Genomic DNA, 24,988 nt, shown 5'->3' with positions numbered 1-24,988 from the left:
TTTTTGGCAGTCTTACAGTGCTTCAAATTCCTCTTGATGTCCAGGAGCTTGACTGCAAAGAGAAGGGAGCCTGTCTCTTGTCGTTTTCAGGCTGTTGGCAGGCTCTCAGCATCCCCTCAGCTTACCCCTGATTTAGCAGCTCTGACAGTGAGGTGGAGTCTAAGCAGCTAATCCAAGTCACAACAATCTGAACACTATGACCACGTCCCATGTTCACCTTGAATATCCATATACCTATTCAATGCTACGGTATTTAAATAAACAGGCTCTAGAAACTAAAAATGGGGGGAAAAATCTGACAATAGTTTGCATCCAAGCCCACAACAGAACAAAACAAATGTTCTGACCACAAGGAGTTCAAAGATTTGAAATGTTAAATTTCAGACTTTCAGCTAGCTATTTGCTGTGAGCCTGCTGAAGAACTACCCCATAGAACCACCCACGGCCGCAGCCAGGACCATTTTCCATAGTCAATTTGCAGAAAAGCTGGCTTGAAATGGATCTTTTGCGCAAATTTGTTTAATTTCTTTCATTGATGGAATGCAATGAATATTGCATATCTCAGAAAGAGATCTTATATTTTGGCATTATACTTGAGCCTTGCTAGCTAGCTATAGAACCTGTTCAGCTAACTAAATCAGCTCGCTAGCCCAGACACATTTCTTCATTAAAAATGAATGCAACTGTCTCTCTTCTGCTTTACTGTCTGTGACAATATTTCTTTGTTGCAACGCTCATTATTTGAATGTTCATGCACCTGAATTTGGGGAATCCAATTATATTGCACTGCGCCATGCCAAGATGCTTTTTCCACTGACATCCTTCTAGATTCAATCTACACTTAGCCCATTAAAGGGCGTAAGCAATTCAACAACCCATACTCAATTTTTATCGATTCTATCAAACAAATGTTATTTGTGATTAACATTGAAAAACCCAAGAAATAGGAAAAGGTGTGGTCTGAAACTTTTGGTAACCTTTTCCAGAAAAAGTGTTCCCTTCGCAAATTATATATTTACCTGTCTCCAGGATAACAATCCTCACTGTTTTAATAGAATTAATAGAAAATAGAAATAGAAAAAAAACATAATCAAGAAGTTAAAATCAATTTTGTGAATTGTGTGGTATCATAACATTGATGTTTTCGGTAAAACCCCCACTTTTGTCTTCAATATTTAGGGCGTTTAATTTAGAGGATTTTAACAGATACTCTTATCCAGAGGAGCATATGGTATGTATAAAATTATTTTTATATAATAATGAAGACGAGTGAAATAAACAAAGGTCCCATGAGTTATACAGACATATTTAAACTGGGGCAGGGTATTCCACACAATAGATCATTAATTAAGATATTCATTCATTCAGGTGGTACTCTCTATTCTGACATCATATGTGTATAATGTAGCAGTAACTTCTTCCCGAAGACCACACAGTTCACACTGCATGTGTTATAGGATGAGGCTGACTGAAAGCTGCTCTGTTCAAACTCAAGCGTGCTTTCTGGCCCAACCATTTTCTTGTCCTGTGGCATAATAAGTTCTGTTTTCTTTCACTGAATAAAAGTTGCTTGTCTAATTTGTATATAACATAAAAGCAAAGGAAGCTTATCCAGCTCCATCAGACCATATCAGCACTGTAAGTTAGTATTGTCCATAAATTTGTGCTGTTAGTAAAACCAGTGTTTGAATTACGGGCGGATTTGGGGGGCTCTGACCCCCATAATTAAGACTTGGACCCCCCCGAAAGAAGTAAAAACAACAGGTCGGGGGTGTTGAAATATTTATATATCCTTCTTACCTTTAATCGTAAATAGTACAATATATTTCCTATCAGTGGCATCGTTACAATATAATGTAATATTTACGATAACAAATGATCAAGCTCTTGAATATTTTTTCAGCGGATACATGCAGTTTGGGCAAGTAGACACACACTAACCACCCTGAGCACAAATAACACTTTGGGAATAGGAAGATATTAATGTTTTTTTTTTACTTTAACTTATTTATTTTACATGTAATCTTTTATCCTTATTTTTCTTAATTACCAAATATGGAAACGCCAATTACAGATGCAAGTCTATTACAATGCTACAACTTCCTCTCTGAATTCAAGAGGGCACACACTTCTATCCTATGAAAGATGTAAGACTGCCAGGCATCTGCAATTGCACTCTCACCTATCCGCACTGAGAGCCAATGCTACAGCTGGAGGACCCCATAGACTGACAGGTTACTGAGCACTTTCATTCCTTTATATACTGAATAACTACATTTATTACATCTGCTGAGACACTGTTAAACAGATTGAACGTCATTCTCTGTGCGTGTGTCCAGATATTCAAGATACATTTTTCCTCTGTGTCAAGCAATGGATGCAAGACAGTGCTACTACATTCCCCGCTGGTAGACTGTTTCATGTTCCATCTGACCCTGAGATTATGAGTGTTAAAGTTGTAAGACAATGCCTTAAGAACAGCTTTTTCACTACATACCATAAATCATATGTACACCAATTAATTTTATTACCAGTTAGCATGAACATACTATGGTGACCCTACATTCTACTCCTGTATAGTGTCATACTGCTCACTCACACATATACACACAGTATTTCACATTTTTACTGGTGAGAGCAATCAAATTTTCCTTCTTTCCTGAAATGGCAAAAACAGCCTCAGTGCCTGGAAGGTCTTCTGACAGGGGAGCATATTCCTAACTGATGATAATACCCAGGGAGAAAGACAAAGGTTTGAGTAGTGTGTGTGTGTGTTTGTAGTACAGGCAAAAGTATTAGACCACCTGTGGTTTTAAAAACAATCTTAAGGTAGTGAAGAATTCAGTTAATTTATGAGCACTTTTTGAAGAACAAACCAATGTACTTTTTCAATTTATACCCTGTGCTATTGCAGGTAGAAATAAAAAAAAAAAGTTTATACGTAAAAACCACAGTTGGCCTAATATGTTTGGCCTGTGTTCTGCATGTTTGTGTATATACATATTCCTTACCCACTGTATTGATGATTAAAATGGACTAAACAGAAAAAAAACAGCCAAAAGAAAGGTATGACTATTCCAAGTTATTGCACAGACTTTATTGCACTCAACAACATACAGTAAAACTTCTGTAAATGAATGCAAACATCACATAAAAGGGTAAAAAACAACCATGTTATATTCAAAGGGGTTAATGCAGCCAAAGCTCAAAAATATTCCTTGCGAACAAGCCGTCAAATAATTCATTAAGTCATTCAGGTTTATTAGTTTTGTCATCACTATCAATGCTGCTTCCTTCTGTAAGAATCCAGGGTGCATTTTTCAATTTGTCTGTTCTCTTCTCTATAGCAAAACAATGGACAGATGTTCAGCTGACAGCATGGCTGACAGTGACACCTTTTATAAAATGCCATACCTTTACCATTTTTCCAGAGCTTGAGTATTTTTGTACAGCCATCACTTCAGCCAGAAGAAAAACATATAACTAAATAAAAATAATGAGACCAGAAAAACACACAAAAAAAAAACTCAAAAACAAATCTTGGTGGATCATTTTTTTTTTTTTGGTTTCACACAATCAGAAGTTTATGTAGACACCCTTATCATTAGTGAATTCCATGTTTTCATGCTATCCTTTTGTACCACTGTATGTTTACTGAAGCAATCCCTTGCTTAATACTGTCCTTTAAGAACACAACATTATATAATTATATGTTTCTGTACTTCTGTGTTCTAGCACACTTCACAAACCCAGCCTTGCTTATAATCATGCAGTCATGTCTTTTTTCAAGTCACAGAGGCTCCATCACTCATCCCTACTAATCATGTATTAGGACAGTCACTTGATATTTCAAATTCATTCCAAACTGCAGCAGGTGCATAAACATTTGATCACTCAGTTAATCTGACTGATTACTTGAGAAGGGCTTCTTTCAGTGCTGTGCTCTTGCACAGAACTGCAATCAGTACGGAAAGCAAAAAGCACTGTACTAGAGCGGCCATCTCACAATTGGGACACACAAGGCATATGAAAGTAGACAGGGTCCTGATTTAAAAGCGCCAATGACTATTGTTCCTGGAAAATACTAAAGTAGCTTTTTCATATCTGAGGAGGAAAAACAGAGCTTGTTGTTAACTTGTTATATCTTGAGTTGTTATCTTGGGGATTAATTTGGCCACCTATTGCAAACACCAGCCATGTCCTTCAGATACTCACTTTGGTTTACACATTTCTGGGATACCCTACCCCAGAGAAAATACAAATCATGAACGGAACATGACACTGGAAAAAAAATGTCAGAATATTACAAAGACAAGAAAATGTCACGTGTATGCCAGGATGCAGGAAAGATAAGTCCTTAGGTCAGTTCAGAAGCTGAACAAAAATGAAACAGAAACCGAGACACTTACACACACACATTCCAACACCCCCACTCATCTCAGTGTCCAACAGCGTGGCATCAGTCGTGAAAGGACGGAAGCTTTAAGCTCAGCCACAGAAACAGATGACAAACTGAAAAGTCTGGCTTTAAAACAGGGACTCTATTACTCTACTTCTCCAACAGTAGTAACACAAAAAATCCTTTATTTCCTCTGCCATAACTTCCTTTATATTATTACAATACAATAAATGTCCAGCATGATTAAAACAAACACCAGAGCTAAGCTGGAACCACAGCGGAATAAAATGCTTAGGTTATTATTCGGCTTCTAATGAAAAAAAAAAAAAAAAAATCAGCCCGGTTCTGTCCTGTCCTTTTTCAGTCATACTTAGAATGTGAACATGCTGTTGTAGCTCACTGTTCTACTTAAATAGTGGCTTAACAAGTGACTCAGTGCATTCTAACTTCACTCCGGTTTAAATAAAAATGAGTTTATTTATTGTGTGATGGCATGGGTGGCAAGGGCAGCATACCTATGTGTAGTTTTACTATACCCCTGTAGCAAAAACATGCAAAAATGGTTAAAAAAAAAATTAGGGAGATAATCCACACATTTTGGTTATTATAAAATAAAATAAAAAACACAAATAAGTCTACTCTCACACCGATCTTTAATCTTATAAAAGTCTGTAAAACATTGTGCAAAACTTTAGCGAAAATTTGGTGAGGCTTTGTTGACTTCCTAAATAATGATAATATTAATACACACCTATAATTATACCATGAGATCTCATCTTTGTCTCAAAACTATAATCGTATCTAAAGGTGGTGAATAATATTAAAACCTGTACACCAGTCATCAAAAGTGGGCAGCATTCATTCACTTTAGAAACACATTAAATAGCAACAACACTACTCTGAATATAATTAAAAGTTTCAGTGTTTTGTACTTTCACGATCAGTGCCAAAAGGGAACTATGGAGCGGCGATGAAGCAGAAATGATCGATAAACCACATCAGCTGGATTTGGCTTTCATGTCGGCACCAAAACATATCAGCTCTTGCATGATCTTCATCTTCAGCTTCATACGTGCCTTTACCATGACCAATCCTTTACAAAAGAGCTGGGAAACCGGTCAGTGTTAAAGATTAAAGTGTCACTGCAACTGGGAAGCTGGTTAAAATGATTTGTGCTAAATGCCTTCAAAGTACGTTAGCGTACCTGCCTGCTGATATATTTATTTTCCCAGAACTCCTACTGCACAACATACTTATTCTGTGCTTTTGTAGATATGGCCGGACCATTACCGTATTACTCCTAATTTTCCCCACCCTTGAAGAGATCAGACAGATAATGAGGGTTCAGAAATAAATTGATTATTAAATGTTTAAACAGTATCTTGTTATTGAATTAAAAAATAATCTAAAATCAGCAGGACGACACAATATTGAGAGAAAATAACAAAACATTTACAGCTTCCTTTTCCACCAGAATGGAGTGGTACACCATTTTGTGTCTGTGTACATGCATGGTAAAACTGTCTTAATGGTTTCCCAACAAAGACGATAACAAGCAGAAAATGTAGAACTGTCTTCTGCGCTGGATACTTTACAATCCGAACAGTATAGAGCAGAGAAGGAAAATGGTATAGAGAAATATCAAGCTAAAGCCCAAGCGCTTGTCTAACTTCCAGTGGTTCAGATGTACACTCAACACCTGAGAGACAGAAAGAGACACAGACAGAGAGAGATGGAGAGAGAGAGAGAGAGAGAGATTTCAATAATCCAGTACTTATCCTACTATTAATAACTTTGGTATCTACTCCAAAGCGTGTTTTGAACATTTTATTTTTCTTTTAAAAAAATATGTGCTGAATACCTAATTTAAAGACAAATTATGGTAATGCTCTGAAAAGCATTCCTAAATACATTCCTCCAACCAACCCATCTGGGAATAAATGCATGTAGTCTGTGATTGGTCTGTGACAGAATTAAATAATGTGCTGTTTTTGTTTTTGGACACATGGAATTCATGTCTTGTGAATTCCATGTGTAAACCAAAAGTATTTTATGAAATTATTCTTTGCTTTTAAACAGTTTTCATTTACAGTCATGATGCGGCACTTGCTATCTGGGAACGACAGTACTTACTGTGAGAAAGACAGAAGCAAGCAGCAGGATGACGGAATACACCAACCCTTTGTTGTTGATGCAGACCTGCAAGAGGCAGACACCAGTAAACCAAGACCGCATACATAACATCAAAGAAATTAGATATAGATTCACATTAACTATAGAGCAAAGCATGTAATTTTGGTTGGATAAACAGAATGTGCAGAGAGTGAGTGAGAGAGAGAGAGAGAGAGAGAGAGAGAGAGAGAGAGAGAGAGAACCCACTGTTGAGTTGAAGTTGACCACTAGAGTGCGCAGAGTCCAGGGGAAGCCCAGCCCCAGAAGGATGTCAAAGATATTGCTGCCGATGGTGTTGGACACAGCCATGTCCCCCATTCCTGAGCGGGGAGAGATGAAGGATGACAGGAGGAAACACAGAGAAAAAGAGACATAGACAGGTTAATCAATGAAGGACAAAGACAGAGTTCATGTAAGAGAAAGGATGTGCTGTGTCCAGCTGAATCTGTAGCATTTGATGGGGTAGACATGCTACTGTATGGATTCAAACCCTGACTATACCACCGACAACTGTGGTTTGGACAAACAAACAGAGGTTCCTCTTGTTAAATAGGCATCAGCAGCCTGCCTGGATCAGCTTTGCATAAAGTGTAGTCTTGCAACTAGAGGTTAGCTCATCTAACTACACGGTTAAAACAAGCACTGATTAGCAGTGCATGCTTTGGTTGATAGATGTCTATTTGTCTACTAAACGGCCATTACAACAATTGAATGGACAAGCAAATATGACATGGCATTAAAAATGAGAATTTAAATAAAAATTAGGGAATCGCAATTTGTTTTAAAAAATGAAAGGGAAAAGAAGGAGAGTAAGCCAGTGATAGAGAGAGAAAGACCTCAGGCACCTTGCCGGGCAACGATGAGACTGGCCATGCAGTCAGGGACACTGGTGCCCGCTGCCAGGAAGGTGATGCCCATGATGTAGGCGGGGATGTCAAGAGTGTCACTGACTATGGTGACCTGGTGTGAACAGAGGGAAGCATTAATGAATGAGAAATCCTTCCTTCATCTACATACTGCTCCTAACATTTATATTCTCTAATACGCTACAAACAAGCTAACATTAATACTAACACAGGCACTTTCAGTGCCATCGGCAGTTTATTTGTTAAAGAACTTTTGAAAGTAGCTGCAGAAATGGTCTTTGTTGGTCCAAAGTTTTTTTTAACCACTACTCAGGACGAGAAAGTTACAACACCCACAACATCACAAATAGCCTGACAATGAATCTGTTTCAGAACTCCTTCGTCTCTGGAGCGACAATGAGCTAATATTAACCTTTCACTCTATTAAACAGCTGGTTTCAGGTGGTTATCCCCAATGCCCTTGAGAAAACAAGAAAATATTTGCACTTCTGAGTTGTCACATTAGCATGAAAAGGGTATAAGTGGAGTGGCCTGGTATGACTACAGCGATGCAGAAAACATATCACAATAAACATAACAAATAAATAAAAATCCCCCTGAATCTTAAAAATGGTATAATTTGTGATTAGCCAAGTGTCAAGTCGAACTGAAGAGCCACACAGTCCGAATTCTCTTTGTGAGAGTCATACTGTAAGTGCTAGAAAGTACAGAAAATCTCACACAAAGAAATCTGCATCTCCTGTACAGAGTCAGCTCACCAGTCATTGGACTCTCTTACCATCCACACCATGAGGTAGGAGAAGGCGGCGATCCACAGTGTGGAGGCCACGAACGTGACCATGAACCAGCGGTGCCAACGCGGCAGCACACAGTTGGGCACAGTGCAGTACAGCAGTAAGGACAGCGGCCAGGACACCAGCCACCTCACCCGAGTGCAGCCGCCCCCTGGTACACAAACGGCACAGTGTTTGAGGGACAGCATGTATACTGTCACACACAGCACTTTCAAATATAGCACCATATGCCAGCTGATAGGGTACATGTCAAAAGACACATTGCTCCTCCATTCCATTCTTCTTCTTTCCAGGGGCAGAAAGTTATATTTAGTAAGTGATGTCATGGAAATGTGCTGTTAAGCAACCTGGAGGCCCAGATGTATCACTCTGCCCCTCTCAACAGCATATTACACAGCTCTTCATTTTTACTTTTGCACTTTACCTGCTAGTAATACCTCAACTGTAACCTGCTCAACCCCTTAGCTTATTTCTGTGATGGATCCCTTATTACATTCCTGTTAATTCCATTCTACCTCTGCTTCACCTCTACCTCTACACCAGGCCGGGCCTCCATAGCTGGATTTCTTCCCATCGGGGAGTATTTTACCTCACTGCTTGCTTTTAGGCAGTTTGGGCCTGATTTTTTCCCCCAATTGTCCTGTTACTCTGTAAGGCGTCTTTGTGAGGGTTCTCTGCAATAAGCGCAACAGAAATAAAATTGATTTGATCTCATTTAACAGCAAACCCCAGTGACTACCTTTGACTCAGGTTGGTACCATTGGAAAGCCTGTGCATATTGGCTGGCTGGTAGAGAAAACACCAGCACACACGGTCCAAATGAATGAAAAAGCATAGAATGACGTCGTTCTGGGTCGAGCTACGGGAATGGTATGGATGAGGTGGAACTGGAGAAGGATGAAGCTGAACTCATCCTTCAGCTTCATCCTAGAGACACTCAGGCTGCGGTATCAAGGGGAGCTTCAGATGAGCAGATTTCAGGTGAAGCCAAATGCGTAAAGGATGAAGACTCTGGATGAGGTAGACTGGCTGACAGAGTATGTGGAATAATGTCTTGTTTTCGTAAGGCATAATAATATTTTTTTTCCTGAGCTATGAAAATGTCAGACTTTGAAATCACAGAAAACCTTTACATACTGTACAACACAAGAGAAACGTATACAGTAAAGTATCTAGGTATCTTTAAAATTACACAGCACAGCACTCTTGGCAGGGTGATACTAAACAAGACACATGGGTGCCACGCACACTATTCTACACTAGTTAGCAGACACTAATACCTGCTATCATACAGACAAACCACAAAAACACATATGAAGTATAGCTATAAATGCTTAATACATTACTCTTTGTTGGTTCCAAGGTTTTTAACCACTATTCAGGATGCTCATAGGTTATTAGATAAGTTGATGGTAAACATCAATAAATGTACATGAATATGTTATTTAAGAAGCTGCCAGGGTGGGCAGAATGAAAAACTGCCAGAGAATTACAGCTTCATTCTGCAGTTTGCAGATTGCAGATACCCTAACACATTGGTAACCAACCCGCTCCTGGAGATCTATCTTCCTGTTGGTTTTCACTCCCACCCTAAGAAAGCATGCATCAGTCAATAGCTATAGATTTCATTGAGCTGCTAATTAGCAGAATCAAGTATGCCAAATTTGGGTTGAAATGAAAACCTAAAGAATGGTAGATCTCCGGGAACAAGTTTGGTTGCTACTGCCCTAACAGGAGAACCCAGACACCCGCACCACTGCATTCAGTGTTCCATGCTCACTTGGCATCTTCAGGGGCCTGAATATGTCTTCGTCATCATCTTCCTCTTCCTTAGGACAGGCACTCTCCACATTTGACTCCCCCTTTGCCCCCTCAGTCTCATCGGCCTCCCCCCTCCCCGCCTCCTCCAGTGACAGCATCTCATTCTCAGGGCTGCATCCATTCTCTATAACCAGAGAGTCGTCCACCCTAAACCCGGATCCGCTGGGTTTCACCGGGGACTCCCCCGCCCCCCCGTCACTGTCACTGCTTCCCCCGGGGCTGCGGATGAGCCGCTGTCTCTGAGGAGCGAGGAGAGAGAGAGAGAGAGAGAGAGAGAGAGAGAGAGAGAAAGGGGGAGAGAGAGAGAGAGAGAGAGAGCGGGGAGGCGATTCAGAGCTCTTTTCACTTTTAACACTGTACCCACAGTATACATGCTAAAACATCCTTTGAACATACTTTTAAAATAAATTCAGTGAGAAAGTGAAAGCGAGAGCAGGAGAGAGACTTCAGCTTGAGGAACAGCCCAAGGAACCATCATAGCAAAACCAACACAGCAGACAACACTGCATTACTGAACACATTGTGCAAGCATAAAAAACAGAATATATCACATTGCATTTAAATATAATACACAGTGACCTCCATATTGTTTGGGACAAAGACATTTTCGGCTCTGTATATCTGTTCAATTTGTTCCAAACATTATGGAGCTCAATGTACATCTTTCACCGTAATATTTTGTAACAAAAAACAAAAAAACACAAAGTCCAGTCTGGCAACCTCCTCTCCACCTCTCTCACAGAATCCAGTACCTCATTGATTAGCATGCGGCCGGCCATGGTAAGGCGGGTTCGAGGGGAGAAGTGGGGAGTGATCATGATCCGCAGACCAGCCTCAGAGAAGGACAGCTGGTGAGGGTGGAGGCTCATGAGCTCATCCACCATCATCACAGGAGACTCCTGCCCACCACACTGACCTACAGGGGGCGCCGTGCATCATCAATTAGCAGTTACACAGAGAGTCAAACAGACAAAACGGACAGAGAGCACTGTCACAAGACAGAACTTTATTTTTCTTTATGTCATTATGCCAGTTGTAATGTTTAACATGTTACAATCATGTATTGCACCAAATTTAGCAATGCAACAATACAGCACAATAGGGTGAGTACACACAGGGCAACAGATATATAAGCATCAACACAGAGAGACAACACAGTCAGCCTGCATACAGACATAAAACCACATCACAATATGTGGACATCTGGACATAAAACAGTGGTGATGACACTGTAATACAGACCCTTCCTGAGGAGGACATCCGAAGTGTCGCAGTTCTCCCCCCCCTCTGCCAGCTCTCTGTCTGGGAGGCGGCTGGTTCTGACACAGCACTGCTCAGGATGCCCACAGTGGCGCTCCACAAACTTCCAGATCGGGAGGTTAAACCTGGGATGTCCCAAACACACAAGTGTCCACTTCCATTTTATATGAGAGAAATATTTTATTCCTTTGTATGTTGATAAAGAGGCAGGAAGTTTCAAAATCAGTGTTTCACACGTTTAATGCAATTAAAAATAACGAATCATATTTGCCATAATATGTCAACTCACAATAATAACCTAATAAATGTATGATTATGTCATTCATAAATTTATTATAATACTTGTAACAGAGGAGGAATGAAACAGCAGAATTAGTGGGAATTAGATGAAACAAGCTACAAATAATGTTTTGCCGTTTGCTGTAATCAAAAAAAAACAAATTTTTCCACCCAGGCTAATAATATTTTAAAAACCCTAGGAGAGATTTCTGTTCTACTTTACTCATGTTGAGAGCGCTAATTAGAGCGTGACATCTCGTTTCCACTTCTCATTCAATTCAAGCGCTTTCTCTTTGAATCTCACAAATGCTATGATCAATAAACAACTCAAATGACAGACACCGAAAGACAATTGGCTCAAAGAAACAGGAGCAATTATTTTGTTGCGGTTCAAGTCTGGGTCGTTGTAATCTTAATAAAATACCTTGTTTGGCTCTTTTTTCTGTGTAAGAGACGCAGAATCCCGCGTAATGTGACCACTGAGATATTGTGCTTAATTCCAAAGGATCTGGGGAGTGTTTCACATTTTACAAGCATCTAAAGATTTTTTAAAAGAGTATTTAAAATGTGTATTTGACCCAGATCTGGTCAGACCAGCAGTGCATGACATCAGCAGAGTATTGTGGTACCACATAGAAGAGCACAAGATTCCTGGATTCCTGCTACGCATGTCAGGTTCAGTGTAGTAAGCGCAGTCCGTGAACAGCACATATGCAGTAAACCCCATGACATAATGATCTGCTCAAGGTGAATAATGGCTGTTGATTAGGATGACTGGGACACCTGGGGAAGTGTGTGGCTCCCTTATACCAGCAGCTGTGAGACACTCACTTCATTATGAGGATGTACACTCCGTACATGGAAACCAGAAAAACAGACTCCCACCTGCAGTGGAATAAACTGCAATTAGAATAAGACTGATATTTCATGTAATTCACATGTACCTGCCAGAGTTCTATGACACCTGTAGCTCACGTATGGAAAAATGTCAAGAAAAATGACATTTTCTGGATTTCAATTTTAAGACTGGAAATCACAAAGTGTGCCAGGCGGGTGCAAAGAGAATCAGCCCAGCTCTTTGTAGACAACAGGAACAGGCTCTTGCTATTTCTTGCCTATACTTTTTCTGCTTTGATAACAGATGTTAGTAATGGTGACCAAATTTCATGCAGTCATTTGGAACAGCACTCACCAGACAACTCTTTCATCATAGATGACCTATAGAAGCAAACAAAAAATAATATTATTTCCTTCTCTGTCTCAGATGAAAGCACGCAAGAAAGATAACTAAAAAAAGACATTGAGGAGATTTAAACAGTTCTATTATTATTGCATGATCATTATCTTCGTTATACTTTGACTTTGTCTGGATATATTCTCTACAATTACAAAAGAAATGCTGATTATTTGGGCCTTACATCTTTTGACTGGGCTTTAGTTAAAGCCTGTAATTAGTTGAAATCTACGACATCTCTAGTTACTCTAAAACACGCGTCTAGGGAATCATCTGCAGTCGAGCGTTCAGATTGCACATAATTTGGTGCAAAGCAAAAAAGAATGGCACAGTATTTAATTGAATAGAAAACAGAAGAAGCAATGCCAACTAAAGGCCTTTCATTGAAAAAGCACATGCAGAAACATGTTTTCACTGTACAAAAATGAGTATCAGATATTTATCATAAATTATATTTTATTATTACAATACATCATTTTAAATCAACAAGTTTTCACAATATAACAACAATCCAGCTACTCAAATAATGATACTCAAGGTCAATTTCAATGTATAATGCACTGCCCTTTTTCACTGTGACATGCTCCATTGCAAACAATCTGTTATTATATATGTTTTGCCCTCTACATTATTGATATTTCATACCGTGAATACTTTTGAACATGTTTAATTCTGAGTATTACAGTTATATTATTGGTTACCATATAAAATATATACATACATACTACTACCACTACTACTACCTTATGTTTACTAATATTTATGAACAAAATTGCTATCTATATTTTAATAACCTTTACAATACTGCATGGTTTTTTTTAGTATTTGTTACATTACTAATCAAGATACCAATAGCAGCGGAATAAAATGTGCTCATGGACAGGCATGATCAAATGTAATCTTCACACTCACCACGATTAAGGCAAGCACAGAGAAGATGTAGAAGAGAGAATCCCGGAAAAGAGGCCACCAGGTCAAAGAGACAGTCTACAGAGGCAGAGGGGAGTCACACTGCTGACAAGCAAAGACTGTAATGCAGGGTAATGGATGTCGGGGGTTTGTGCACTGCACTTGAAGTGTAAGTAAGGAATTTCAATAGCAAGAAAATCACATACAATTACATTTCTTTTCATTGCTGTTTAAACACCACACGAGCTCATTGCACAGTGTTGCTTCCAGGGTGTGTGACAAAGACTTTTCATGTTTTAAAATACACTGCGCTCTGGCCTTGGGTAAGCTTTATATTAATGTGTACGGCAGTTAGGCAGTCTTTCGTCACAGATTCATAGCAGCTTCATAACGAGAGAGATAGCATAACTATATAAATGCATTTGCCACTTAATGTGACGTCAAACGTAAATCTACATTTGAAACTTACACTCATGGTCATCATGAACACAGCCCAAAAGGAGGGAGGCAGAATACCTGTCTTGCAAAGATTCCACACACCCCGATGATGACCAGGATGTTGAAGACTGCAGAGCCCACGATGGTGCCCACGCCCACATCTCCCTGAGTGATGAACACGGCTGAACACAGAGAGACAGGTAAGTTAATGCCATTACCTCCCACATATGCATGCCCTATTTTGCAGTACTTAAATTATATACATAAACCCTGTGTTACTGTCTCATTTCTGCATTTAGATGAAGTGCTATTAAATGTGTACATGTCAATGCATGTTCATACTCGTAAATGTGAACAAGTTGAGGACAGTGGTACACTGACCAATCAGAGAAGTGAAGAGCTCAGGGGCAGAGCTTCCAGCTGCCATGAAGGTTGCCCCTGCCACGTCCTCACTGAGGTGCAGGTTCTATGCAGGAAAACCAGAGAGACAGAGAGAGAGAGAGAGAGAGAGAGAGAGAGAAAGAGAAAACATGTAAATCTTCATTCTCATTCATTGAAAAGTCCTACTCGAACATTATGCAATTAAGTCCTGAATAGACTTAATTGAAGTGGAATTAACCAAACCCTGATAAGCTTCTAGGGGAAAGGCTCACAAAGCCCACACTGCAGTTTAAGAAAGAAAGAAATCTAAATCTTAAAATGTCATTCTCACCTCTGATATCTTCTCCAGGGAAGGGACAAAGTAATCATCGCAGACTATAGCAAGAGCGTAGAACATGTAGATGGCCTGTTGAGATTTTGGGGGAAGTGTGAAAGAGGGAAGAAAGTACATTTGAAATAAACAACACTACTTTGGTCTGTAACTGAATAAATGAAAAATGGTCAAATTAAAACTGATTGATCATAAGGTTACGAGATGATGAGGAAGGATGCTGAACGTATATACCTGGGGCCTCATTTATAAAAATGTTCTTGGATTTAAATTTAGACATAATAATAAAATAATTTTCCAAGTTGGTTTAAAGTAGCTGCGTCTTCGCACCTGTGATATATAAATCTCAAATGAACTTCAATTTTCACCCATCTGAACGTGCTTTACAATTACTCGGTCTAGTAAATGCAGTAAATAACAGGCATTTTCCTCAAAACAAGGTTGCATTTAAGCATTTGTTTTTGCACTTTGCATCCCTGAACTTGTTTATAAATTAAATATTACTCTTAAAGCGTGAACACAGCCCACTTCATGCAGTACCTCCACATAACCAGCAGGTAATTAACTCACATCTAGTATAAGCTGCACGTAGAGATCTCAATGCCAACAAGAAATTTATCAGTGGCTACTTTGTCATGGTTTTCTGCATAAGCTACTATTGAAGACACAGTTTGATCAAAAGACCATTTCATAAACGAGGCCCCTGCACTGTGGATAATTGACAGGGCTGTGATGCGTATTTACGGAATGAAACGCGTACAACAGCACACGTGTGTGACACGGCTTGAAAGCGTGTGGCTGTGAGGGGCCGGGAGACCGCGCCTGAGACAGGCGGTAACGTGGACGCACTAATTATACACCGAGAACCGGAGAAGTAAGACTGGGGACTCTCACACAGAGCACATGCAGCAGCACCGCCCCGTGCTTCCGTTGCTCCTTGGTGAAGATGTCCTCCGGGAACTCCTGGATCGCTGGGGGGAGGAGAGGACAAACAATGGGCTCTGGGGCGGAACATCCAGCTAAAACCAAAAACCGCGCGACAGCAGCTGGCTGTCACAGCACTGCAACGGCTGGATAAGCCACGCCCACTGCATTACTTCCCAGTGAGCGTGCACTTCTCCCCATTAACGGTCACCCAGCACGCCGTGCTCCCCTGTGCATTTGTAGAGCAGAGAGTCGGCCGCGAGCCTTTACAGCATAATAGCAGGTCAATACAAAGTGCTGCTTTTTCATCGGGAGCCAACGGCTGTTCTGTATCACACTTGATCTGCTCTCCATAATTGACAAACATACAGCAGACGAAAAATTAGCTACGTGCCTTTTTTGAGGAGGGCTGTTAAACAGTCTTACAAATCGCTATCAGTTTTCAGAGCTACCACAATCAAGCTCAGGGACACCTCACAGAACAAAAGTGAGAATTCTGAGCTCTATATACGCATCCTAGGGTTTCCCAGCACAACTCAGCACTGTCCAAACCAATGCGGTGCCTACCCCTAAACAGCATAAAACAACATCTGAACTGTCAGTGAACACTGAGGAACAGGAGCGAGGTTAGCTTATGAAAAGTTACCTCTGCCATAGCTGTTGCCATGGAGACCTCCTCCACAGGGGTTGGCAACTAGTTTGTTGACGGGCAACAGCAGGGAGCCAATGGCAAATACCAAGATACTGAGAAATGAGGCGAGTCCTCTCCATGGACTTAATATGTGAAATATGTGAAAAATGCATGCATGTGTTGAGGAGTTTTCTAATAATGTGTATGTTTTCCTTGGAATTCACAATAACGGTCAGCCAAGATCTTGCACTGGCATTACTATTTACTATTCTATGATGGTTTACTCTGGAGTTCAGAACTGCTCATTAAACTGGCCAAGCCCCAATTGAGAAAGCCCGATGACATAACCCAAGCACTGTGTCTCTGAGACCACATTACCTGATACTCAACATCAGCAGTATAAGCTGTAATGACTCAAATGCTTCTAACAAAAGACTTGGCCACTGGTGGCTGTCCTCACAGACCCAGCCTTGTTAATCTAATCTGGTGGGACTGGCTTTATCATGTCTTTTTCCCTACAATAAAGAGCCTATTACAGTACTGCAACATCCTGTGCTTCTCAATACAGGGTCATGATGAAGTTATCCGTTGGTTAATAGTTGTGTGTTCTTTGGAATGTTCTTTGGGGGGAATTTACGTATTTTTTATTTTACCTGTGGTACACACTAAAACAGGTATCTATCTTCACTTTCAGACTTCTCGTGTTTGAGTGTTTTCTGACAATACTCAAACTTTATTAAATAATTGTTCTTTAATAAACCAAAGGTACACAGTAAGTTCTGTACAAATGGCAACAGTTATCTCAATGCACAGTGCTAATTTCCATTAGGCAAGTCGCAGCATTGGTAATAAACAGTCACGTCACATTAAAACATAAAAACTCAATCTGTCCCCTACACTGTTTCCTCACATAATATCAACGACTGGTCAACAACTGGTGTAGAAAGCTGGCAGTATCCAGAAAAAACAATGATCATGAGGCAATAGCTCCTTGGGACTGTTTGGATTATTACGAAAACATAGCTCCCTCTCGTCCCTCCTCAGGCTGTATGGGCTATCTGTTGTGAACCCACCCTAAGAAAGCTGAAGGCAGGACTGAGAAATTGTCGGCATGTAACAGCGTTGTACAAGTTTTTGTAATAAAGCAATAATGTGGAAGATAACACAGCCCCCACCAGAGGATTTCACTCTGAACTTTGGAATTGACTCTCCAGGGCAACGGCTAATGAAAAGGGGTGTGCAACAAAAAAGGACACCATTGAACTCCACATATCTACCCATTCCTCCCTCCCCCGGGGACCAGAGAAGCAGTTCCCCAAATCACATGTTCAGAATAGACAAATACAAAACTAAAGCCCTTTGCTTGTAACAATCAAATGTTATTTTGCTTTATCTGCTAACTATAGCAGTTAGCAGTAACCTTTATGGTTAGTTGAATTCCATGGATTTTTTCTGTTTGGTCATTGCAACAATAAAAAAAAGAATCCCCTTCCTACATTACAAACACGAGGCTGTCTGCTTCTGTACACATTACAGAAACGGAGAGTTGAGTCACACTCTTCGGTACAGTCAAATCTCCTGACAAGCAGTGGTTAAAACCTTCTTTTTGAACTCAGAAAGCAATACATTTGGGAACAAGACAGATGCACAGAAGGACAATTGTGCTAATTTGTCAGACAGTATATTCATGTGACAATCACCAACAACTATATTAGTAAATTGATAATACCGTACTGGTTGTGGGAGTGCAAACATATTTTATTCACACCCTTCCATCTTATTTTAACTGACATACTGTGTAAAGGCCTTTATGGCAACTGTAATGAATTGCTCCCTTGACAAACCAAGGGAAATATTCTTTGACAATTTGCCAGACTTTCGTTCTCACTACTCTCCTCAAAATACTAAAATAATCTCTGTGGAAAATTAACTCAATGGACAGGCCGTCTTCTTTGCTAAAGCAAATAAATATCCTTTAAAATGTTCGTGCCATAATTATTGATACTCCTGTAAGACCTGATTTTTTTTCCTTCTCTGCACAGTCCCCAGTGACTGAAAATATAGATTTCTCCAAGTTTGAAATGAAGCATTCAGTTGCTAAGCAATGTGGGCCTCAAAGGGTACTTGATTGTGGCTAGACATGGCTGCCTGAGCCCTTTAAAGGAATAGAGAGATGGAATTAGTGTGTGTGTGTGTGTGTGTGTGTGAGAGAGAGAGAGAGAGAGAGAGAGAGAGAGAGAGAGAGAGAGACAGCAGTCCACCCTTTTGAATAGATTCCCAGAAGCTAGGATGAAAGGAACATCTCACCCTAAAATCAGGATACGGGTAATAATTTGCACTATTTATGAATAATTATTATTGTTGCATAGTGCCACTGTAATACTATTAAGTGTTTCCTTTTATAAAAGGAAAAAGGAATCCAAATGTATAAGAAATTAAACATACAACTAAGAGCATTCTTTCTTGTTCAAAAAAGGCGACAGTTAATTGTAGCTCCTCAAAGTGAATGAAGAGTAGGATTTCAATGATATTTCCACTATCTGTTCTATAAGTTTACATATATTGTTTTACATATATGTTGTTTACATTGTACATAAATACACACACCCACACCCACACACCCAAAACCCACACACACACACACACGCATTCCCATGTCCTTAACTACACATGCTGTTATTTCCTGTTAGGGATACAGGGATTCAGAAACCAAATATAAGATGTTTTCCAGTGCTGTGGAGTGCTCTAGATCACTGATTTTGTTTAATGCTGTTTTTCTATGTATAATAGCTGATGCGCTGTGGTGTCCTCTACTTCCATATTATTTCAAATGTTTGGAGACTATTACATTTGGATAACAGTTTTGGCCAAATGCCACATACATGTAAAAATGCCTGCATAAATATATAGACATGAACATTTATGAAATAAATACAGGTTGCTCTGCAAGGCATCCAATGGTTAATGGCTAGGAGACATTTCGGTAGTTCATCCTTTGAGGTTTGTGGTAGGTGCTGCTTACGTGCATGGGGTGGTTTGTAAGTCTGGTTCTCTCCTCTCTCTTGCATCAGTCTGCGTGAGACCCAGGTGGAAGGTGAATCCTTGAGGGGATCTGTCTCTGTGCGGGGAGGGAAGAGAGGTGTGACAACTGACCCTTCAGTGTTTATGACCACAGTTACACATTTGAAATACATCATTATGCAGCAGAATTCCATATCATAACCTTTATTTAAGCTAAAAGTGTGCATGTGAATATTCATATATTCATTTTGAAGTGCAGCGTATTACTTTCTATAACACTTCATTCTACTGTTCAATTTCCAGTTAAAATTTTAGATGCCATTTAGATACCAGTTGTATACATAAATGAAAAGCAGCTCTTCCCAAAGCCTGCTTTATTTTATGTCTCAATCTTACATTGAGGTCATCATTTCACAGGGTGATAAAATGAGGTGAACACTGTAATTCCGCAAAAGAGTCCTGCTTTGGTGGCCCTTCCTAGGCACATAAAAGGCACTCATTCTGCATCACAATTAGTCACTGCATTTCACAACTGATGCACAGTCACCTTATCTTACATTCTCCTTGGTGAATCATGGCATTATATTGTTGAGGTTCTACAGCGCTATTCTATATAAGGCAATGCCAGTGTGTGCCTATTGCAAATCATTCGGTGTTCCCTCAAACAGCTGCTGTTCTGCCTGCTGCCACACACCGAGACCAATGTCTGAGGTGCACAGCGGGTTCATCTGGAGACTCTGAATGCAGGGGCAGGTTGCCCAACTTCTCCACTGCTGTTATCTCAGACATTGATATCAGTTCATCAATCAGTCTTCCTCTCGGCTGAGAATCTAGTTAAGAGATAAAAATGCTTAGATGAATATAAATGAGAGATGGTGGGACTATATTTCCCTCACAAAAAATCTGTGCTGTTTGCTGTAGTAATAACAGACTCATAAACAACACCATGAAAAGTTCCAAGAAGTGGGATATCGGCCAAGATGTGAGCATGTTGTTTTTCCACGTAACCAAACAAAAATCCATTTGATATATTTAGCTGACTGCAGCTCTTAAAATGGGCATGTATTAGACATGGATATAGATGGAACTGCATAATAAAACACCATTTTACACACTGCATGTGACAGTATTGTCACATTTCATCACAGCTGAACACAACGAACATAAGATATTATCCCGGAGAGGGAAGGGCGATTACGATGATGAAGACTCGAGAAAATAAGAGAAAGCAAAGGAAATAATGCAATTAAAAGGATAATGTAAGGATAATAAATAATGAAAAATGAATGACCAGATGGGACAAAAAATGAACTGAAGTTAAAAGCAAGTTAGATGGAAAGAACAGATTTAAAGTCAAACGGGAAAATATATCATGAAGGCAGAAAGAGAAAGCATAAAATCTTTCAACCTCTGACTCGGCTAAAAGTACGCCGTCAGGCCACATCCAAATACAATAGCTGAGAGCTGTGGGTGGGAGGCAAAGGTTTCCTAGATTTTCCACAAAAAAAGATTAATGTACTGTATAGCCACATTGGGCTGCAGTAGTTTAAGATGCAGTTAGGGAGGAGTTTCCCTGTATGAAATTCCTCCAAATGTATATGACTAACGCCAAAGACAAGGAATCAATATGGATGGTCCCAAAAGTGGCAAAAATACATCTGTAACAGCAATGTGAAGACGACGATAAACAGATGAGAGAGGAGCTGTGCAGATACCGAGTTCTCAAGGGGAGGGGGTTGCATTATGGGATATTTCTGTGGCTGTATTATGCACAGACTCTTTTTACACCCACACACCACATTAAAACACACCCCCTTTTACTCAACACTGCACTACTGAAAAAGCTGAAACTCATTCTCATACTAGTAGACTAATGTCTCACTTCCACTCTGGCATTTTCCTCTCTGTCGCACAACATAATGCGTGTGAGGGCGTAAGCTGATTATCTGTTGTTTCACTGTTAAGGTTCTTAATCAGTGCCTAATTCAACAGAACCAATAATAAAACCTGCTGGGCTTCAGGAAGCACTGCCTTTGGTCTCGGGCAACAGAAGAATCTTGAGCAATACTTACAAATACCTTCTGTGGCCTTTGCTCTAATTTTAAAATACAATGAAAATTATGCTGTTCCAAAAGCATTAAACAATAGGGGAGCACCCCCACTTCAGCAATCAGGAGCACTGCTACTCAATAGGCACCTGACCCTCACATTAAAATATAGCATGTGCGTTTTTTACTGAGACTTTCACTTGACACTACTGGTGTTCCGCTTTGACCTGCCTTGTCAAGCGCTTTCTGTTCTCAAATCTTTCAAACACAAATTAAATCTTGAGTGTGCAGGTGAGCACTCCATCACGACAGACAGCACATTATTGATGACTGACGAGAATAATTATGAAGAAAGGTAAACTGGTTTAATACTCTCTGAAAGAGTAGTTCTCTGGTTTAAATAAATGTTTTAACTAACTTATTGTCTATATAACTGTAGCTTCAATGTACCCATTACCTCATGTTTGAGATATTAAGTTAGCTTGTAATGGGTAATCACGTGAAATTTCTGAATGCATTGCAAGCTAAATAGGCAAGTAACATTTCCCAGCCTGCTAACTTAAACAAACAAATATTCATTAGCTACCCAGCCGGGTAGATTATTTTGGTCAATGGTAATTTCTGATTTGATATTGGATATAATTAACTGAAGGGGATAACTGATGAGAGAATTTCCTCCAGTTAAATGTTTTTGGTAATTTGTCGTTTCTTTAAATTTACAGAAAAAGTAGCAAATTTCATTTCATTTTGACCGAGAGATTGAGCTGTGTAGACTTTCATTGTAAGAAAATTGATAGTTAATATCTCGCAACTCACAGAAATGGATAAAATGAGGTCTCCTAAACTCAGAATTTGGCCCCCAGACCCCTGCTTTATGAGACTCCACACCAAAAAAAGGGAACACTAACACAGGAAATGAAAGCTGTATGTGATAATACACCAAGCACCACACTACAGAAGCAATTTGTTCGTAAGGAATATCAGCCTGGTTTATCAATAATTTTCCCCCTCTGACTTATAAACACACTCATAAACACCCCGTGATCATTTTTTATTTTTATAGAGAATAATTTTATGCCCAGAGGCGGATAATCCAGTTTCATAAAGTAGAATTCCTCCTATTTTGTTCCAGTGACCTGTATTTGCTAATTAGCACAATTCTTTAGCCAGTAGGTAGAACTAATTAGTGAAATCAGCTGGCTGAGTTCATGGGTGGAAGAAACACATGGGAGGACTTTTACTTTCCGGACTTTCCACCTTTGGCCCAGCATGAAACTTAAACTACTGTATATGAATTAATATTGGAAGGTTTGTACGTTGGTATTACTACTGTTTACTACCTACTGTAGAAACGCAATATAAACAGGCGCGATAAAGGGCTCGAGCATTTAAAACTCAGATGTGGTAGTGGGGATTATATTGATGGAAATATCGTGCAAAGCCCAACATGTTGCAGCATGCCAGAGACACTGTGAGATTCCACTCCCTGTAATGAAGGCCCCAGGGCATGATACCCATCCACCAACCCAATCTTCAAGCTGCTTGCTGGAAAGTAGAGAAGCAGTGGATTCCCCAGTGCAACCAACTGGACCCAGTCTTTAAAAAGTGACACCTTTCTGTGGCACCTAACCATGCATCACCATAATGGTAGTCTCGTCAGACAGAGAACATTGCTTGTTAGGCTTGAACTATCACAAATTAAAAGGACAGTTTCTAGAACATGAAATGGTTTTATGTCATGGTGTGAGACAAATCTCCCAGCGTGACTGGCATGGGGATCTGGGACGGGAGGCCGGCTGAAGAGGAGGTGGGGGGTGGGTACCGTAACACCAGTCACTCACCGCCTTCCTTAAAATTCAGTCATAAGGACTCAACGCTTCAATACAGCATCTCGCGTAACCCCGTTTAGATGAGGCTTAATTTACCAGCTGGACCAAAACATGTCCACACTTATTTGTGTCACAACAGCTGACAACAATGGATGTTTATTTCATTACACTTAGAGATCTACCTTTTATTGGGACAGGATTGATCTATCTTGGCTTTAAGGTAGCTGTCTGCTGTCGATTGTAGTGCTGTTGCACTTGCTGTTTTTATTGTACACTATGAGACCTGTACAGGATACAACAAGGGATGGCTACCAGGAATTAAACGGGTCTTTTCATGCAGGTTGTAATTAGGTTTGAAGGTACGAAGGTTGTTCCCCCAGAAGTTGCGTAATTTTCTATTATTTAGTAAAAGTGAAAAGAATTAGTGAAACTCTCTGCTTTTCCCCCTGAGATACAGATACATTAAGCGTTAGCCGACGATAGGATAAATAGCTACATTATAATATCATGTTTCATTTGGACCCACCTTCGTCTGCAGCTACGTGCACGGTGAATTATTGCATTATGATGCTTAGCATTTTGCAGCAAACGGTAAAGGAAGCATGGCTGCTTCTACTTGGCGAATTAAATGATGCAACAATATTTTGCGAGTAAAGCTTTCATTGTACTCACTCAATAATAAACCCTAAAATAACTGATTGCAAAATGTCATACAGCAGTATCTCACTTCGCACTTGCACAGTGCTAAGTGCTTTAGCAAAACCTGTTATCAGATTATCATTAATAAGCACCTCACCTGTCAAGCGAAACAGTTGTGTGAGAGCGAGGACAGCGAGCATTCCCATTCCACAGCAGCAAAGCCGCCGTCTTCTGCTCCTGAACACCGCCTTCATCCCGCTGTGCGTCCCACTCCCGTCAGAACATGTCTGTCACAGCGGCAGGAAACACGGTTCCCACTTCTTCACTGGCAAAGCCTATTCTGAAGCCTCATCGAAACCTATTTGTAAATCTAGACCTTCAGATACTGTATGGTTTCAAAGTCCAACATATTCGTCGCATATTTCATTCATCCTCGATACATGGAAGCGTAGGCTACATCAGGCACTCCATTCCTTTCAGTACGCCTAAACAATGGGGCGACTTGGAAAAAAAAGGCATGCAAGACCGCCCTTAGACGCAGGAATATAGGAACTGAAGAAGTTGGTGAGGGAGAAAAATATCCTCAGATACACTCGTACATCCGTCGATCCAGTCCGCGGTGATAGGGATATGTTATCTCAACCTCTGTCCCCACCTCCCTCCTCTTTAGTTTCCGAGTATCTCCTTTGTCGTGTGTTGAACGGCCCTTGGAGACCGTGCTACTAGGAGACGATAGACACGCGATTTAGCCTACTAGGAAAACACACTTATCCACTGTATTTTAATGCTAATTCCATTGCAGGTTGTTTTGACAATATGAGCAGAGAAGCTTCCTTTTTTTATCCGATTTGCTGAATGAGGGGAAAGTCAGGGGACTGAACATGCTGACAAAACAAATATGTACAGTATCAACAGTTTACGTGATTGCCTATGCCTTCATGCAGCCTAAAAATTACATTTAGTCAGTTACTCCTAGAGGGTAAATGCACGATTATCATATCATCTCTGAGTT

The 24,988-nt window shown here is 40.1% G+C and overlaps 1 protein-coding gene across 1 annotated transcript; it reads right to left on the bottom strand.

Moving 5' to 3' along the window:
- Window positions 1–3,069: 3,069 nt before the first annotated feature.
- Window positions 3,070–24,837, bottom strand: LOC118236460 (sodium/potassium/calcium exchanger 3-like). Its single transcript, XM_035434871.1, has 17 exons — window positions 24,134–24,837; window positions 19,462–19,557; window positions 15,779–15,855; window positions 14,885–14,959; window positions 14,554–14,638; window positions 14,251–14,354; window positions 13,738–13,812; window positions 12,784–12,809; window positions 12,423–12,476; window positions 11,295–11,437; window positions 10,805–10,968; window positions 10,012–10,291; window positions 8,216–8,382; window positions 7,417–7,531; window positions 6,779–6,891; window positions 6,533–6,598; window positions 3,070–6,098 (listed from the first exon to the last, which is right to left on the bottom strand). The coding sequence occupies exons 1-17, from the start codon at window positions 24,228–24,230 to the stop codon at window positions 5,991–5,993; spliced, it is 1,845 nt and encodes a 614-aa protein (XP_035290762.1). The 5' UTR covers window positions 24,231–24,837; the 3' UTR covers window positions 3,070–5,990.
- Window positions 24,838–24,988: the final 151 nt, after the last annotated feature.

Source organism: Anguilla anguilla, chromosome 9, assembly GCF_013347855.1.
Source record: "Anguilla anguilla isolate fAngAng1 chromosome 9, fAngAng1.pri, whole genome shotgun sequence".
In the NCBI taxonomy this organism is placed as follows: domain Eukaryota; kingdom Metazoa; phylum Chordata; class Actinopteri; order Anguilliformes; family Anguillidae; genus Anguilla; species Anguilla anguilla.
The sequence above is the reverse complement of the archived record's forward strand: the minus strand, read 5'-3'. Positions and strand labels throughout refer to the sequence as shown.

Bases quoted from the DNA above. Each gene is read 5' to 3' on its own strand.
- LOC118236460 (XM_035434871.1), bottom strand. From the start codon at position 24,230: ATGAAGGCGGTGTTCAGGAGCAGAAGACGGCGGCTTTGCTGCTGTGGA. The intron at 15,856-19,461 runs GTAAGCAGCACC...TCCTCCCCCCAG, and splicing joins TTACAAACCACCCCATGCAC to CGATCCAGGAGTTCCCGGAG. The intron at 14,355-14,553 runs GTCAGTGTACCA...CTCTGTGTTCAG, and splicing joins GCTCTTCACTTCTCTGATTG to CCGTGTTCATCACTCAGGGA.